The sequence below is a fragment of the Cervus canadensis genome, chromosome 21, assembly GCF_019320065.1.
Source record: "Cervus canadensis isolate Bull #8, Minnesota chromosome 21, ASM1932006v1, whole genome shotgun sequence".
NCBI classification, from domain to species: Eukaryota; Metazoa; Chordata; class Mammalia; order Artiodactyla; family Cervidae; genus Cervus; species Cervus canadensis.
The window spans coordinates 57,446,945-57,464,644 of NC_057406.1; the positions used below are offsets into that span (position 1 = coordinate 57,446,945).

The 17,700-nt window shown below is 43.3% G+C and overlaps 1 protein-coding gene across 26 annotated transcripts in view; it reads right to left on the reverse strand.

Annotated features, from left to right (window-relative positions):
• Positions 1–224: 224 nt before the first annotated feature.
• Positions 225–17,700, reverse strand: part of RBFOX2 (RNA binding fox-1 homolog 2) — a 286,473-nt gene continuing 268,997 nt past the window's right edge. For 11 of the 26 annotated variants that reach the window (XM_043439948.1, XM_043439950.1, XM_043439949.1 and 8 more), the window contains 5 exons: positions 17,640–17,679; positions 12,498–12,529; positions 7,911–7,999; positions 7,379–7,451; positions 225–5,821 (listed from right to left, as the gene is read on the reverse strand). In XM_043439948.1, the coding sequence (XP_043295883.1) occupies positions 5,767–5,821; positions 7,379–7,451; positions 7,911–7,999; positions 12,498–12,529; positions 17,640–17,679 (289 nt within the window). In that variant the 3' untranslated portion in view covers positions 225–5,766. Of the gene's footprint in view, positions 5,822–7,378; positions 7,452–7,910; positions 8,000–12,497; positions 12,530–14,679; positions 14,723–17,639; positions 17,680–17,700 lie in introns of those variants that run through there. The other 15 variants (XM_043439952.1, XM_043439953.1, XM_043439943.1 and 12 more) reach the window with 4 other exon arrangements.

Consider the following 17,700-nt stretch of genomic DNA (forward strand, 5'->3'; position numbering starts at 1 on the left):
CACTTGGAGAGGATGGAAGAGCAAGAAGGGAAGGGGAAAATCTCACAGGGAGAAACAGCAAGGCAGCTCCTGAGGGGCTGGAGAGCAGGTCTCTCATTCTGGGAGCACTGCATCTGCCGCCTTCCTTTATCCGTCTTAGAACTCAAATCCAACCTCTATCTTTGGAGCCTCAGGGGGGAGGCAACAGTGGGATTGCTGAGGATCAACACACGCAGGCAGAAGAATGGTGTTTCTCTCTTTTATTTAAAAACAGTGCTTCATTACCATTTGCAAAGGCAGAGGCAGTGCTCTCCCTTCGCTTAGAGTTTATAAAAGCCAGCAACATGATCAATAATTTATACACATGGATAGTAATACAAAAAAAAAAAAATAAGGAATCAAAGCTAAAGATCTAACTACTCCGACCTTCACAATTCCAGCTACTTGATAATAATAGGAGTAACCCAATGAATACTGTATGGTCTAAAAGCTACTATACAATATGATTCTTAACGAGAGGGGAGGGATTAGAGACTGTCACAAAGCCCTGGGTGCTTCTCTGGAGTTGGCAGGGAAACAGGACCCTGGGCAAGCAGCTCGGGTGTCCTAGGAAGTGATTCCGGGGGGCGGGGAGGGGAGGGAGAAAAGGCGAGGCGGTGGATTATACAAGCATCCCATGGGAGGCCCCCGTGCCCTGCAGGTACCTGTTTTGCCATGGCAACAGGAGGGGGCCTGAGAAACTGCAAGTAGGGATGGTTCCGTCCCTGCCACGGGGAGCGGGGAGAAGAGGGGAGGTTTGCTGGCGATTTTAGCCTTGCAGAGATTTGGACTGAAAAGCTCAGAGGCTCGGGTGGGTCAGGCCGTCGGGGACAAGCCAGCCCGCCCTGTTCTCTCGGCACTTTGCAGCCCTAGCTTGGTGTGTCAGCCCCAGGTCTGCTCCAGCTGTTCACAAGCAGGATTGTAACACAAGGAGAAAACAATTCATATCCCGTAGGGGGGAAAAAAAGGATCAATTCATCACTCGATATATAATACAGCCAAAATGAGCTGCCAAAACTTTGCACACACACACACAAAATACTGTGAACAAAAAATACAAGAAAAATGAAGAAGCTGGGGGCCTGGTGGGGTATTGATGTTGCTTAAAGCACTCATCGGTCCCCAGAAAAACCAAACCAAAAAACATTTTTAAAAAAATTCAAAAACGTATGTACCCCCTGGGAATCTGGCATTGGTAACAGGGGCGGGGAGCGGGGGTGCGGGGTTGAGGGGAGAAAAGAGAATCGCTGTTCCCTTTTTGCTGGCGGGTGTGAGCTGGGCCCTCGCCACACCGGCTGGTGTGAGTCACTGCCAGGCGGGGCGCCTCCAGCTGGCGGTCCCCTTCAAGGCCAGGTCTGAGTGGCGGCCAACGAGCAGTTCTCTACGTTACCAAGCCCTGCCAACCAGCACTACCATGGCTGAAGTGATCGACCGTTTTCCTGAGTAAACTGTAACTGGCTACAGTTCTGGTAACTTGGAGAACTCAGCCGCTGCGGCCATGGGCCCACGGGCCGTGCTCGAGGGCTCCCCTGGACCCCTCGGCTCCTCCTTCCTAGTGCATTGGAGTTGGGAATTGGAGAATTTGCTGTGGCCTGGTCTGTAAGCCTTATTTTAAAGATGGGGGCCAGGGACTCGATGGCAGCCGCTGGACCGGAGGGCACCCCGCCGGCTGAGGACACCCAGAGTCTACTTGGAAAGGGCCCTGCTCCTCACTCCAGCTCCTGGATGGCTACTGCCTGGTTGATCAGTCAGGCGAGGATGAGGAAGAACACAGGAGAGGGGAAGGGAGGGAAGAGGCTTTCAGACAGTAACATTTCCAAAAAAAATAGTGTTTTATGCAACAGAGCATCAGGCTTCACCGGTGGATACTACAAACGGTCAAACATTTTCAAGAGCATGACAAAAGAAAAACACACAAGCTTACGTTGGATGTTCACCTTGCCCACTATATATTTTTTTTTTCCTATCTTAAAACAGTGCAAACAGTAACTTATGCTTTTAAAACACCACTACCCCTTCCCCACCCACCAAAGTCCCTTTCCTCCTATCTTCTGGGGAAAACAAGTCTGTGATTTTGCACGTTACTGTGCTATAGGGGGTTGCAAGCAGCAGAGAAGCGGCGGGCTTGGTGGAAGGGGGCGGTCCCCAGGGCTCCCCCTTCCCCTCCCTACGGCTCTGCCCTGTCCTCGCTGAGCTCATCCTCCTGCCAGAGGGAAGGGGGCTGCCCAGCCCTTCCTGCAGATAGATCTGGAGGGTGCTCCCGCCCCGAGTTCACACCTCCCTCCTATCTGGAAGTTATGTGACTAGTTAGAAGGTGGCGGTGACTCAAACTTCTCTGCCAGAACTCTAGGAAAGTAGAACCTAAACTAAGAGCAGTTCAGCCCCTGAGGAGTCACTTGTCAGGAAAAGCTGCTATCATTGATTTCTACTGAATAGAGCCCCACTAGCTCCCCTGAAACTAAGAGCTGAGCCCCAGTTCCCTTCTTTTTCAAGGAAAGGTAATATTGGCTCAATTCCACCTGTGGCTACTGGAGGAGGATGGTGCCGGTAGGTTTCGTAAAACCTGAGAGCCTTAAAAATGACGAATCACAACAGCTGATCAGGGTCAGTGGGAGTTGAATTATGTAATATAATGGATTCTGGAGAAGCTCTGAGGACAGCTCTCTGGGCTGAAAGACGCATATTCAGATAAAGGTGTTTACTAGAGGATTCCTGGAAGGAGCCCGGCTTCTAAGAGTACGAAGCATGGTGTAGAAGTCTACACGGTGACCTATAGTAAAGCTGTTGCAGTCATTCATGTGATTCAGCGTGGGTAAGTTTTCTAGACTTATCCACCAGCATCCTCTAACAAACTCACGAGATGCCAACTCTCTTCTGACTTTGTTTCTGAGTCCACTGGGAATGAGAGTCAGAAGAAACAAGCACTGATGGTTCGAGGAACCTGCCTCTAATGAAGTTGCCTGTGTGGAGTCTCAAAGTTCAGAAGCTGATGGGGTAGGTTGATGCCAGTAAACTGAGGTGCTTCAAGAGCCCCAGTCAGTGCTGACACTGAAAACCGAAGGCCCTTTAATAACGATTTAGTCTTTCTTAGAAAAGGGAGCTGAAGGAAGCAGTGTTAACACCATCCCTGGAAGTGCAGCAGAGGCCCGATAGGAAACAGAGCTTGCCTACTGAGTCCTCAGCCAGAGCCAGCTGAACTGAAATGTACGAAAGCTCAGGCCTCTGCTTCTTTTTAAAAAGGGCTGTGGAAGCTGCCTTCCCTGCATTTCCCATCACCCTTCCCTCTTTCTGGAAAAAAAGAAAAGAAAATCCTTGAACTCACTGCCCTGTTCTCTTCTGCCATGGATACAACTATTTAGAATTTGGCCTCGTCTCCACTGAAGCAGTGGCCCACCATTTGTAAGAATGGCCCCTGTGTGAACAGGACACAACATTTCTCTCAGCTTCTTTAGTCAGTAAAAGCTCTCCCTCAAAATAAAAGCGAACGAAACAAAGAAAAATCCTCTCTGCCCCCAGTCCCTCGGACTGTAAAAGCCCCACATCCCATTCCCCCACCCCAAACTGAAATATTTATATACACACAAGAAAAATTGTCTTAACAGCAACAAACCAAACTTTGGCTAGGGGAGGAGAACCCTTAGAAAATGGCCAATGGACTGGGCAGTCTGGCGCCCTCTAAGCGCGCGTTCCTCCCCAGAATCAGTAAGATTGCATCGAGGCCTCTAGCTTCCTTGATGTCTCTCCCCTGGTTTCAGGGAAGCCTCTCTCCCAGTTATTAGGAGAGAAAGGATTCTGAAGGGGGAGAAGATATGTATTATACATGACAGGTCAGCCCCCCCACCCCACCGCAAGACAGATCCCTCTGCTTACAAAGAATGCTTGATGCTGTCATACGTCAGTCATTTTAATTCAGGGACAAGAATCAGGATCAGGCAAGAACATGTGTGGAGGCAGGAGTAAAAAAAAAAAAAAATAATAAAACAACAAAAAAAAAACAACAAACCAAAACAAACCCATAACAAACCAGAAGCTCCATGTCTCTGAATTGCTCCCTTTAGCAGCTATCCCTCGGGTGAAAGGTCACCCTAGTACCAATGTGAATAGACCGGGGAGCCAAATGGACCGTGCTTTTCCATTTGCTAATGCCTTCATTTTGGAAATCCTGCAGGACCTTTGCCTTTAACAGCTAATAGCGAGAAGAGAAGCACAGCCCCCCTGCCCTGATGACAGACAGAACATCGCAGCCGGGTAGTGCAGCAGGGACTCACGTGTTGGCCACACGAGTGGCTCTTTCTGGCAACATGTGAGGTCCTGGCCATTTCAGACCCCCGTCCCTGTACGGGAGGGAGGGGGGCAGCCTCAGGGGCTTCGGTTTCACGTCCTGTAGTGTTCACGAATACCAAGTGGTCCAGGTGCTCAGCTGGCTGTCTTTGGAGGATAGTGAAGCTGGGTGAAATGGCCATGAGGGCTCCAGACTGTGGACAGAGAAGTGACTTGTACAGGCTCTGGAAGATGAAAAGTCCTATGGCTTTGGAGCTTGTACAAAGTGCCTTTGCCTGTCCTTACATGCCCTGCTCACCAAACCTCCAGGGACAGTTGATCTAGGGCTCGGTGCTTTATCTTTTGCCAACAGAGCCTATATTACATGTTTTACACTCTGTGCTAACTTTCTGATGCAAGAGAAAGACTGGGAATACCAGGGCACCTTGTCAGACATCATCTAACACCCCTTTACTTGCCCTCATCCTCTTCACTGGTACTCGACAATCTGGACTTCTAGCCTGCAAGCCGTGCCCAGACCTCTGGGGAAATCTGGCCACTGGCTATTTCTTCTTCTATCCCTGGGTCCTAAATTCTTGAATCTTGAGGACATGGGAGCAGGGTGTTAGTAAACGGAGAGATGAGCTAAGCGGTGGTTCAAAGAAAGGGAAGAAGCCCAGCAGGAATGCTAGGGTTTGCAGGAAAGAAAAGAATGATCTTTCTCAGACTCCAAAGTTCATTCTGAGACCGGATGCCTAATGAGGTGTTTATTATCCACAGTCTGAGCGCATGTTTGGAAATATTAATACTATAATTCCAAAAACCATGCCAACTATCTCAGGCTGTGCATGTTAAGATGATTGTAAAAAGAATGGAGAAGACAGGAGGGAAGAGGAGAGGAAAGTGTCTTTGTGATTCTCCTGCTTTGCAAGCACACATTCCTATCATCTATTAGCATGTGGATTCCAGCCACAGCCAGTCAGAACGGCCTGCCAAAGACCAGAAGCTCAGAAGACTAGAAGGATATCCTGCTGCAGAGAGATCTCTGCTACTTCTGCTTGTCCCCCAGCCTGTCAGCACCAGATTCACTTTGGTAATCCTGTCTGCTAATTTCTGATCAGATGCATTTATCAGCTCCTAATGCTCTCCTTCCTCATTAACTGCCTCTTCCGTGATTGATAGAATAAGCTAAGCACGGACATACAGACATGGAAATGCATTTTTTTTTTTTTTACCACAGTTAAAAAAAAAGAAAAAAAAAGAAAAAAATGCACAATCTTTGGAACAAAAGAATTAAAGGCAGAAATTTAAAGGAAAAATACATATTCAAAGAACATAGTGAGGTATAAAAAAGTATTCTCTCTTTTTTTGTGTTTTTTTTTTTGTTTGTTTGTTTTTCCTCTTCATCTTGCTATAGAGTTCCTCTACTAGTAAATATTGCAATAGCCAGGCCTCATGAACTGGGGGGCTGTCCCACTTGCAGGGGTCTCACGTCACTTCAGTAGGGGGCAAATCGGCTGTAGCCACCTCGGTATAAACTCGCCTGCAATAATTAAAGACACAAAAATTATTAAAAGGTTGATGAGAGAAGCATTATGAAAGAAGACATATGTCCTGAGAAGGGATTTGGAAAAACAGCTTCCTTAGAAGCTTCAAAGCAACTGGTTAGATAGTGTCTAGTGCATGAGGTCGGGAAACCAACTTCTGTCTCTAAAATGCTCAAATTGGGACCCAAATATTTATTGCTGACCTGATATTCTCAAGGGAAGGGGATCATAACGATTCATTTCATTATTTACACAAATTAGCACAGAAGAGAAACTCTGTGCAGTTTAAAACCAGGTCTGTAAATAGGTGGATTTTGAAAAGCACGTGTGTTGTTTACCTTGATTATTTCAACATAATTGTGGCCTAAAGCAGAATGCTGACTTTACCTTCCTACCCATCACCTGACAATGGAGAACATGGTACTTTGGATCGCTATCACTGTCACATCCCATGCTTGAGATGGTGCTGGATTTAAACCCGAGTTAATCTTTCAATGAATAAAGCCTACTGCCTCAGTAATTTATAAAAAAAACAACAACCAGGTTGTTTCTTGACATATTTATTTTTATCTTTTATATATATATGTAGCTGGGGTTTTAGCTGGACTTTATTCCTTTAATCATTATCAAATGATTTATCTTTTTCAATCAAAAGTTCCTTAGGACCATATCACTCCTTGGGTCATTTTTTTAGTATAGGATTTATAATATTTGGGCACTAAATAAAACTTTAGGAATTCCCATCCCTTTCTTTATATTGCATGTCCCTACCTCAATTCTGACACCTCCCTTCTCCCCCACCCAGACCCTATTACTTCCTCCTACAGATCCTCATCAGTAGATTCAGTGTGGAAAATGGCAGGCTCTCGAACATCCTTTATGTCTTAACTGGGACCCGTCATCTGCGTCCCTCTCAGACACGGTCACCCGTGTTCCCAGGCCCTTGCCTGGTGGCACTGAAGATGGCAAGAGAAATCTGGCACGAGGTGGCATCTCTGTGAACCAGCCACTGCTGAACCCAGTAAATTCTGGTCACTGGACCTGGAGGTGTCCTGGGGGATGAGCTCTATGGACGCTTTGCATACTTCTAAGAAAATACTGTATTTTGCCACAAATGCTACTAATAAAATATCTTTGGAAGGCAATTGCTTGGTGATTTCTAGTACTATCTACTGGAAGGCTTAAGAATAGGGACATCTTTTGGCATCTGCATTTGAAACAAGTCAAGTTTTCTGAAAGCTTTACTGTGGAAACTAGAGAGTCCTATGTCCCCAAGTCTTAGCTAACACCTATCAGTAGAACTCTGCTCAGGCATGCATCTAACGTCTGAGGCAACATAAAGCAGCAGGCCCCTTTCTGTTGTCTTTGCCCAGGCCAGGGGCTCACATGAGCACACAAAGGAGCCACAGGAAATTTACAGGTGGTCCTACTGGATTTAATACTTTGGCAATGGAAACAGGGCTGAATTTATCACCTCCCTAGATCTTCTATAATCTGTAGGTAAAAGTCAGAAGTAAAATGTTTAAAGAAAAAAAAAGGGCACATCTACTTACCACAGCGCCAACTCCATAGCTAGCGGCAGGGGCAAGGGCATGGTAGGGGTCGGCTGTGTACACCCTGCCATAACTGGAGAAAGAAATCCAATCAGGGATAAAGAGAAAGGAAAGAGAGTAATCCCCCCCCGCCCCAAAAAAACCCCACAAAAACTTAAACATGTGTTTGACTGTCTAAGGATTTGTGAGTAACTTGGTCTTGGAATGCTATTAGGAAACTAGCAGAATGGAAAAAAAAATCTCTGTCTGCTCCTAAAGGCAGTAACTGAAAACTTCTGAACTAAGTCTATAAAATGGAAAAGGGCGTTGGTGATGAGGAAGTGGGAAACTGGGGTCAGAGCCAGAAGGGCCCAAGAACAAGAGGGAGGGAAGGGTCTGAGCTGGTGGGTTTCTGGCGGGGCAGGGTCTGGGGAGAAGGCCTGCAGAAAACCCAGCTCAGCAGCAGCCCCGTGGCCCAAGTGCCCTTCTGGAAAGGGTGTGGGCAGGGGAGGGGCTGGCGCACGGCGGCGGGCTCCCCCTCCCTGGCACCTACCCGTCGCTGTAAGCGGCTGCCGCGGCGGCAGCGGCGGTGGCTGCAGTCGCGGTGGCAGGCTGTGCGTATCTGTAGGCTGCGTACCCACCCTACAGGAGAGAAGAGAACTCACTTTACAGACACCTCTCCCCCCGGGGGACAGGTGCACACACACCCGCCCACACGCAGACGGACGGGACGCAGAGACAGACATGGACACAGACACACACGTGGGGAGAGAGTGTTTCAAACTGCATCAGTCTGCATGTTGCTCCTTACTGCAAAATTAAGCTCCGCCCAAAACAGGGATTTGTTTTGCAATTTGTAGTAGTAATATAAGTAAACTACACTGGGGTACCTGTTCTCAAATTTAAGAAGTGAAGATATGATTTACAATACTTGTTTTTAATTAAAATACAGTTGATGTACAATGTGGTGTTAGTTTCAGGTATAACGTAATTCAGTTATATATGTAAGTATCTATTCTTTTTAGGATTCCTATTATAGGTTATTACAAGATATTAAGTAGAGTTCTCTGTGCTATACACTAGGACCTTATTGGTTATCTATTTTCATATATATAATAGTGTGTATGTTTTAATCCCAAGCTCCTAACTTATCCCTCTTCCCCCCAAAATGAAGATATACAATTTTGGATCTATCTTTGTTGGAACTTTCAGCAAGGAAAATATTTATAGCAAGTTGGGAGAACTTTATCTGACAGGAAATGGAAACTTTAGAATTAAGACATGTAGGTTTATTTATTTATTTATTTATTTATTTTTTATTAGTTGGAGGCTAATTACTTCACAACATTTCAGTGGGTTTTGTCATACATTGATATGAATCAGCCATAGATTTACATGTATTCTCCATCCTGATCCCCCCTCCCGACATGTAGGTTTATATGTGCTACCTTCAGATTCTCTGACGTGTACTCGAACTGATCTACTGCTAAAAGACAGCAGTTCATAGAGAAAGGGCCCGTACACGTGCTCTGCCGTTTGTGGCCTAGCATGTTCGCCAAGAGGCGAGGACAACCAAATGACATTTAGAAGGAAGAGCCAGTGTAGACCAGGGGCTGGCACACCTCCACACGTGGGCCAGTGTGGTTTGCCACCTATTTCTGAAACTAGCTGTAACACAGACCGTATGGCCAATGAAGATGAAAGGCTTTACCACTTGGCCCCCTACAGAAAAAGTTTGCCAACTTCTGTCTATAGTTCAGACTCAGGCACATCAGATTACAAAGGGCTGGGGGCTCCTTGGGCTAGGTTCAAATAGATTAGGAAGCCCTTCCCACCTCCCCCAAGCATTTAACTGCACTTGCTTTTCTTCCTTAAAAGGTTTTGGGATCCTTACGTCCCAATCTCACAGCAGGCTCTGGAGCTTTTCTTCCATGGGTTCAAATATCCTCTTAGTCCCAAAAAGCTTACAACTCCCCTGTCCTGCTATTTTACCTCTGTTTAGATGAATCGAATACTCAAAAGGGTTTTACTGCCAGGGTGAAGCATGTGTATTTCTTCACCAAGTATTTCAAAGATAATCACAACAAGAAATGGCAAATGAGACAGGCTACTGGAAAAAGTGGAAAGCCCTATGTTTCCTTCTTTTTCTTTACCTTTTTAGAATTCACCTATTTTGCCTAAACCTAATTCAGCTGTGCACTTATATTTATCGTCTTAGCTCCATCAGGTATAGCAAAATGTAACTATGCCCATCTGGGGGGCGTCTCAGCAGTGAGCGGCAGCCAGTCTCGATCCGTAGACTAGCACGTCTGTTTCTCATGGACACCTGAAGCTTTCGGCCCTGTGCTTTCTACTTTCGATCTCTTCAAATGCTCAATTTTTGCTAAGTCTACAAAAAATTTTTGAATTTTTCTGTATCGTTTCTTAGGATTGAAAACAAGCATTTTCTAATGGGACCTCTGGTCTTCTTAACCACCTTACTGGGCAGCTTCTAGCTTGCTGCTTTTATTTCTGTCCAAATCTTCTTCTAAAAATACCTGTAATTTCTTCTTACGGCTTTTTGCTTCTTTCTTATATAATTTATGCTTTCTCTAACTGAAGACACTGTACTGCGGGGTAAAGTATACTCCTGCTCTTTAAATTTATGCACCTCAAATTCATCAGAAGTAGCTGCAAATTAAAAAAAAATCCCTGATTGGTTTTCAGTGGTTTTATATTATTCCTTCCTTGTTCAAGTGAATGATTTGAACATTGCTTCAATTATAGATCTTTCCATAAATATTCATATAAATAAGAAAATTCTCATTAATATTACCAACACTGGTAATGGGATGGTAATGATAGGGCCATGGCAGGAGCACCCTCAGGGGCTAGCTGTGATCCACAAGCTTCCTCTGAGTTCTAGCCAGGTCTACCAGGACAGGCAGGGCAGACTGACTTGGGTAAAGCCCTATATCCAGCCTGTAATATACACCCTGTCATACATACACGCCTAAGTATCTACATTATATATAAACTAACTAAAGTATCTCCTTCCTTCACTTTTTTACAAAAACTTCTAAAAAAGAAATGAAACAGCAAAAGCAACTGTTAAACAAAACAAGATGTTAATCATTGTAGTTGAGATTTTAAATTTTGTATAAATCTCGAAGGTTCACTTTCCGTATCATTATAAATGGTTCCACTAGTTTAGAATTAAAGTTTGCTAATGTGAAGTCTACAGCAGGGCCATGTTCAGGAAAACCTCTTTGTAAATGAGGATGATGCGGTAAACAGACATCAGGAAGTCTGTCCCTTCAGCAGGTCTTCAAAATTCAAAATAATCTCTAAAAATGGAAAAAATCAAGCTAATAAAAGCAACTAAAGCCCAATGTATACTACCTGGGTAAAACAACTAAAAACTTAAGTTCTATGCCATGGAGCAGAGGTATACGTTCCCATAAAAATACTAACTAGATTCGAAGTAAGTCCTGGTATGTCAGATATACTGGGGATTGTATTCAATCATTAGATTTGAGCAGTAGTGCACTAATTCTGGAAGAAAAGAGGTTCTGAACGAGGTTACTGATAGACATTTCCTCTTGGTTTCCTCAGCCTGCAAGAAGCCAGGGGAACCTCAGTGGTTTGGGGGCGATGCTACTGCTTTATATTTTTGAACTTTGTATTTTGTGTTGGGGTGCAGCCACCTAACAATGCTGTGACAGCTTCAGGTGAGCAGCGGGGGGCTCAGCCACACACGTGCACGCACCCATTCACGCCCAAGGCAGGAACGCCACTGTTGATCAAGGCAATTTCAAATGGATCAGGCTGTGGGAAAGAGGGCTCCTTCTACACCAGAAGGAAATGCAGATAATCTACCTCCAGTCCTTTCCTTTTGCTTTAAGTGAACTCAGACTCTGGAGCCTGAATTTGTTGAGGGTCTTTTGCCATTCAAAATCAGGAGTGCAGGACAGAGATGCAAATATTTTATTGATAACAAAAGGCTCAAGAAGAATGTCAACAGAATTTTAAGAAAACGACATCAATTTGTTCTTCTAAAAAAGCAAATAATATTTCCACATGTCTACTCTTCTAATTACTTTACGATAATGGCGCTATAGACAGGCTCTTTTAGGAGGAGGGATCTACGTTTAGGACAGGAAGTAATATCCTAATTAACTTGTTAATTTCATCGATGACTATCCCTAAATTAGACAAGCTAAATTGCATGTCACGGGTTTACTCCTCTTAGATGTATTCTTAGTCCTAAGTATTTCTGATGGTTTTTTCAATTGGTTATTCAACAATGTATCTCACCATAATATAAGCCAATGAACATTCAGGTATATTTATTTCCAGTTTGGATGCTGGAAGGTATAAAGCATCCAGGCAGAGAAACCATTTTCTCAACTTTCACTTCTATGAGCAAATCTGAAGTTGTTTATGGAACATGAGAACAAAGTGCAGTTTGAAACACCAAGGGTTTCATTGCTGTTTCTCAGGTTTTTCAAAAAGAACAAGGGTTGGGGAGGGGGTAGGAGAGACAGGGTTCAGGCGTGGGGAAGGGGTATGGCGCCACATTTATTAATCACATTAAAAACTAAGCATGCCAACATCTGGAGCTAGAACGACCAGCAAAATCACCACGTTCAGACTCGGATTGGCTAACTCTATCTATCCCAGCATTCTCTTGGGACAGCGGTTCGCCCTAGGCTCTACCACAAGCTCGGTGAAGTACACAGCCTCAATTACTAGAGCGTGCAGCCACAACGACCTGGTATTACGGAAACAGTCAGTCACCACTCGAGTTAACATTCCAGACCCTAACGACTGGCCCCTCCCAGCCCAGAGAAAGAGTCAATCTGGCCCGCCCGAGCCCTGGCCCACACCACGATGTTAATAATTATAACAAGCAGTAACCCATCTGTTATATCAGAGAAGGGAACAGAGACTCCACTGAGAGATTTAGAGTGAGATGTTAACATTTCTTCAGCTGACTGCACAAACAAACAAACAAAAAAGAGGAGAAATAATTCATTTGGAGATATGAAGTCATGAGATAGCTGATGTGTATTGCTTTGAACCATGCACCAATGCAAAACTGAAGCAACCATTAATAATAAAAATTAAAAAGGACATATGTATTTACACACAATCAGACCTGTTTGATCTGAAGCACTTTGCAGATTCTATCTGTGTGTGATTTGAAATAAAACAAAAAATGGGGATTAGCATGGCCACAGCACACCCTAATGTCGGAGGGCAGACACGGACAGCTTTTTGGAACCTGACAGCTGGATAAATCTGTCATGGCTAAGCCTGATCCAAATATTCCACACACCCCTTTACAAACAATTACTTTCTTATTCCTTTGTAATGCATTCTGAATGACTCCTAATGCTCCCAACTGGGGCAGCCCAATTACCACTCCCCTAATCAATCTTCCTGATTCACTTCTGACCCACAGTGCTCACTTGTGTGCTTGCCCTCTGTCAACACCCAGACATACTGATCCAGTGTTCTAAAATATTTCCTGTGTTTAAGCCTTCTATCTTTTCACATTGCTGTAACACATCCCCGCCTTCAAATTCTAGCTTTTTCAAATGAAAATGCTGTTACCTTTAAGATCACTTTGTTGTTGTTAAACTCTCACTTTTCCGCTGCTCAATGTCACCTAGGGACTCCGCTCTGAACCAATTTTGTTGTCTAGTGAACTTCAGAGTGCGGCCAAGCAGACCACGTGACTCCTCTGCACAGGCCTGAGCTGTGTTTTAATTAGAACAGAGTGGAGGGTTCTACAGAACCTTTCCTCTTACACCTGGCCTTTCTCTGTCTCCATTTAACCTCTCCTTGTCTTGATTTTAACCTGGCCATTAAGTATATTACTACATTTTTGTTTTAGGATTTACATTAAAACAGGACTTTGGTGAGCATGTGATGTCAAGACACCTTCTTTCTACCTGGAAGACAATGACATTATGTGACACTGAGGAGAAGAATGTATATTTCAAGACCAGCAGACGAATGAAAGCTTGCTCCCTGCATGTGGTGTATGGATTTACAGAGCAAAGGGAGTGGGGGCGGGAGTGGGTAGGCAGGTGGGGAGAATGGCAGGTGTGATGCTTTGAATCACTATAGCAGAGCAGAGATCTAGTCCAACTGGCTTAGGCCTAAGGCTGTGCCTCTGGGGATCACTGTCTTTACATGATTCTAACTCCTTCCTTTCCCTCACCTCCTCCACTGAGATCCACAGCCCTGGACTGAACTTGTATGAGGAGGGGCTCTTCAGGAGATCAAAGATTCTTCGGTGGCAATATGGCACACTGGATTAAATGTGGGTAATACAGATGTGAATACAAAACTTGTAATAATGATAATATTGTTACTGCTTTTGACTGGGAGACCTTATCTACTTAGAAGAGTAGATAATGAAGAATTTTTAAGGAAAATATTTTAAATTTCTATCATTATTAAAATTGGGGTTAAGGAAAGGAATCTTTTTTTTTTTTTTTAAGGAAAGGAATCTTTATGACTGATTTGGTATCTTCCACTTACTAATTTTATGATAAAAGATGATCTTCAACTGACTAAGCCTTTCAAACACTCTTCTTCCACATCTCTATAATCAGTTTACCTCCAGAAGCTCACTGGGTGGCCACATAAATAGACTAACTGAATTGTGACAAGTTACCTGCTGCTTCCCCTTTTGCTGAGCACCCAGCCACCAGCAAACTGAACAGGGCGTCGTGATCCACTGCCTTTGCTAATCTGGTTTTAAGGTGAAAAGGAGAAAGGGCCTGGGAAACACATGCTTCCATTTTAGAGTTCTAGTATACCTAGATTTTTAGGACAAGTTCAAACTTACATAGTAGCACAGCCCAACTACTACTATGATTTCACAACAGGGGCCAATTTGGGATTCAGAAATCCTGTCTAGATGGATTCTACTTTCTCTCTTTTCTCATTTCTTTCACAGAAGGAAGATGATGTCCCAAATGGCTAAGCTCTTCATAATATAAAAGACCAGTTTCAACACCATGGATATATGTGATTGACAAACTAAAAGAGGTGGCGGTGATGGGACAGTGCGTGGAACACACCTGGTGCGGATGTGCGGCAATGGGGCGGGAGCACGGAATTTTGGAGGAGGTGCCCTCATGTAAGGAGCTTGACTGGGTGCACTGCTGAGGTAGCAGGCCTTAGATCACACGCTCACAAGTCTTGATTGTCCAAAAAAGCCTCTGTTCCCATCTCTAACGTGGAGCTGGAATGGTTAGTATAATTCAATTTTTTCACTGCAATCCACAATCTGATTGATTGGCAGGTCACACTGGCACTCCTACCTGAGGTATTTTAGCGCTAATGATTGGTTCCTGTAAGACTATTCTATAACAGAACACAGGAAGAGCAGTTCAAAAAACACAGCTGTGGAAGGAAAACAATCATACAAAAAAGCCCGCGAAGGGGCCCACCAGCCTTTTCTTTCCTTTGGATGCAAGCATGCTTTTCACAGGGTGAGAATTAGGAGCAGTTGTTATCCCATTAAAAAAAGTGAACTAGGGTGAACGGTATCTTTCCTACTGATCAGAAAAAGAGGGGGCGGGCAGACACATAATCTACCTGTGACACTCCCAAATCTTAGCATGGGGAATCTCTTTACAAGTCATGGGCACAATTGCTAGATCAGTTCTCCAGAGAGGAATGTGCCATGAAAGACACGAGGAGGAAGAAAGTGGCCAGCAGGGGTTATGGCCTAAGAAGAGGACAGGGAGAGATTACAAACAAAACAAAACCAAAAAAACCTACAAAACACACCTTCACAGTTAATAGCTTAAATTAATATAGCTTAAATAAAAGCCAGCAATTTAAACTCTTTTCCCTCATGTTGTCTCCTCAAGTTCAGGTTCAGGGCACTTTTTAGACTAGATAAACCAACCTCTCTATTTCTGATCTTCCTTTCTGAGATAACAAGAACTAAACATACATTAATAGATTTTCACAGAAGGGAAAATGTACAGAGAGAAGCAGAAACAAATTCAACATAAAATGATAGGGGTTTTTATTGTTATTGTTTGTGTGTTTTTTAAAGAAGCCTCCTTTGCCACCTCACACATAGGGTGGGGAATGTGCAGTTTTAAAAGCTGTATTCAAAGTTAACTCTGAGCCTCACTCAACAGTTCCCACCTCATGTTTTCTGGTTTTCCATTTGTGGGTTTGGGTATTATTTCAGCACTAGTAACTAACTTTTTCTTCTTTCCTCTAAGTAACTAACTGGTTTAAGATAACTAAGAAATAAAAATACCATTACTATTCAGTCTTTTCATCAACTAGAGGCCACGGGTCAAAAAAATGTTTTGGCAAGGTCGCTGAATTACTTCTGTTCAGCTTGATAAGGCGGTCCAATTTGTAGATGAAAAAAAAAATCAAGAGTATTTTCTCAACAAATGCAGAAAAATCATTTCTCTCTTAATAAAGTCATATATTGTAAACTAAGGAAATGAGAGAACTGTTAATAAATACTCGGTTGGATGACTTAACAAGGTGGAATGAGGCAAATCTTAATAAGGTAGAAGTACATTATACTTAAGAAATCCCCAAATGAGATATCAGAGAAAAAATTCCCAATTCAAGTGGAAGTGTACTCTAATAGACCAGATTTCAAGAAAACTTAAATAACATAAAGGTGAGCTTCATGAGACTATGGATACTAATGTATATGGGAGGATGTACATGCTTATAAGAGCTTATATAAATACATATATTTAGAAAAGTGCACTCTGGTGTAAAAGTAGGATATATTAATAGTTTCCTAATCTTCAAGTTTCACCGTGAGCATAAGAAAAAAAGATCTTTCATTTACTTCTTGAAGACCATCAGAGGAAAGATGTGGATTTTAACTAAATTACTATGAGAGGTAATGAAATATTGATTATTTGGGTTTTATGCTTGGATAAACAAACAATTTCGGTAATCTGGGTAAGTCACAATCTAAGAAACATATCCACAAAGTGAGAAGGTTGGACCAAATCATGGCAAAGGTTCCTTCAAGCATGTGTTCAAGTGTACTTTGAAGGTCTGCTCTAAACGGCCACCCCCCGTATCTCAGAGAACCACTCTCTCCTGTCTACTTCCAGCAATACAGAGTGCATACTCCACATGAATTCTGAGAGGGCATTAATGGTTTAATTGCTGGGAATCTCTGGCAGACTGTGGAAACAGTTCATTAAAAAGGTACCCTTATCGACTTTGGAGAAATTAGGGTGGAGAAAGCATTTCCAGACAATTCTACACTGTGCCCGAAGAATCATTTCATGCTGACAAGTTTTTCTCAGGAAACTATTTCTTAACGATGTGGGTAGTTAGACTAAGCATGCATTCAGAAAGAGATCTTTGGAGAGAGGTCCTAATAAAAGACTTGCAAAACTCAAAAACTTTACTCTTTTGTCAGTTAGATCATTTTGCCCATATTTTAAATAACATGTGACCACCAATCATGAGACTCGAATTATAGCTAGACAGTTTAAATCATGGATAGTAATAAAGATGTTACCATGGCTGGTCAAATCAACAAATCTTGTATGAGTCAAACGTTTGTAGAAGAGTGCAGATTGCTAACGATGCCATTTGTTTCCTTCTAGATGGTTTTTAAAGAAAGAGCCCCACTGGCTGTGGACCTTCTGATATAGAAAAGCCTTATGCACTGAGTATTTGGTTTCCTCTCATTCCTACCCACTCTCCACTGGCATCAATTCCTCACCTCACTTTCACAAGACAGTGCTCTCTCAAAGTATGTGAAACAGGAAAACACACATTTCAGGAAGCTTCTTGCCACTACAGAAATCAAAGCCCTAATGATCTAAAGAGGGATGTGAAATGAAAAGAAAAGCAGAAAAGGGAAAGGGCTGGTTTCAGGCTACGCTTGTCCTGTTATTTATGTATGCACATGAGACGACAGGAAGAAAAGACTTTAAACCTGCTGACCATCTCTCAAGTATATTCGTGATACATAGAACATCTGTGGGCATAGGGAAGGGAAAAGAATATGTCCAGTAGACTGATTCTAGCAATGACCAGGAAACCCAAAGGCTTAGTTTTTGCACCCAGGGGCAAGCGCAGTGGCAGAGAAGCATGCTTGCATTCTTAAATATATAAATATATATATATATATCCACAAGGAAAAAGAAAATAAAAATTAAATAAACTATATTAAAAAAAAAAAACAAAACAAACCAAAGAAAAACAGAAAAAAAAAGGCTGGCTTGTCAGGGGATGGGGACGAGAAGGCCCCGGTGTGTGTACTTACATAGAGGTCAGCACCGTAAAATCCGTCCTGGTAAACCACACTGCAGAAAATCCACACAAAA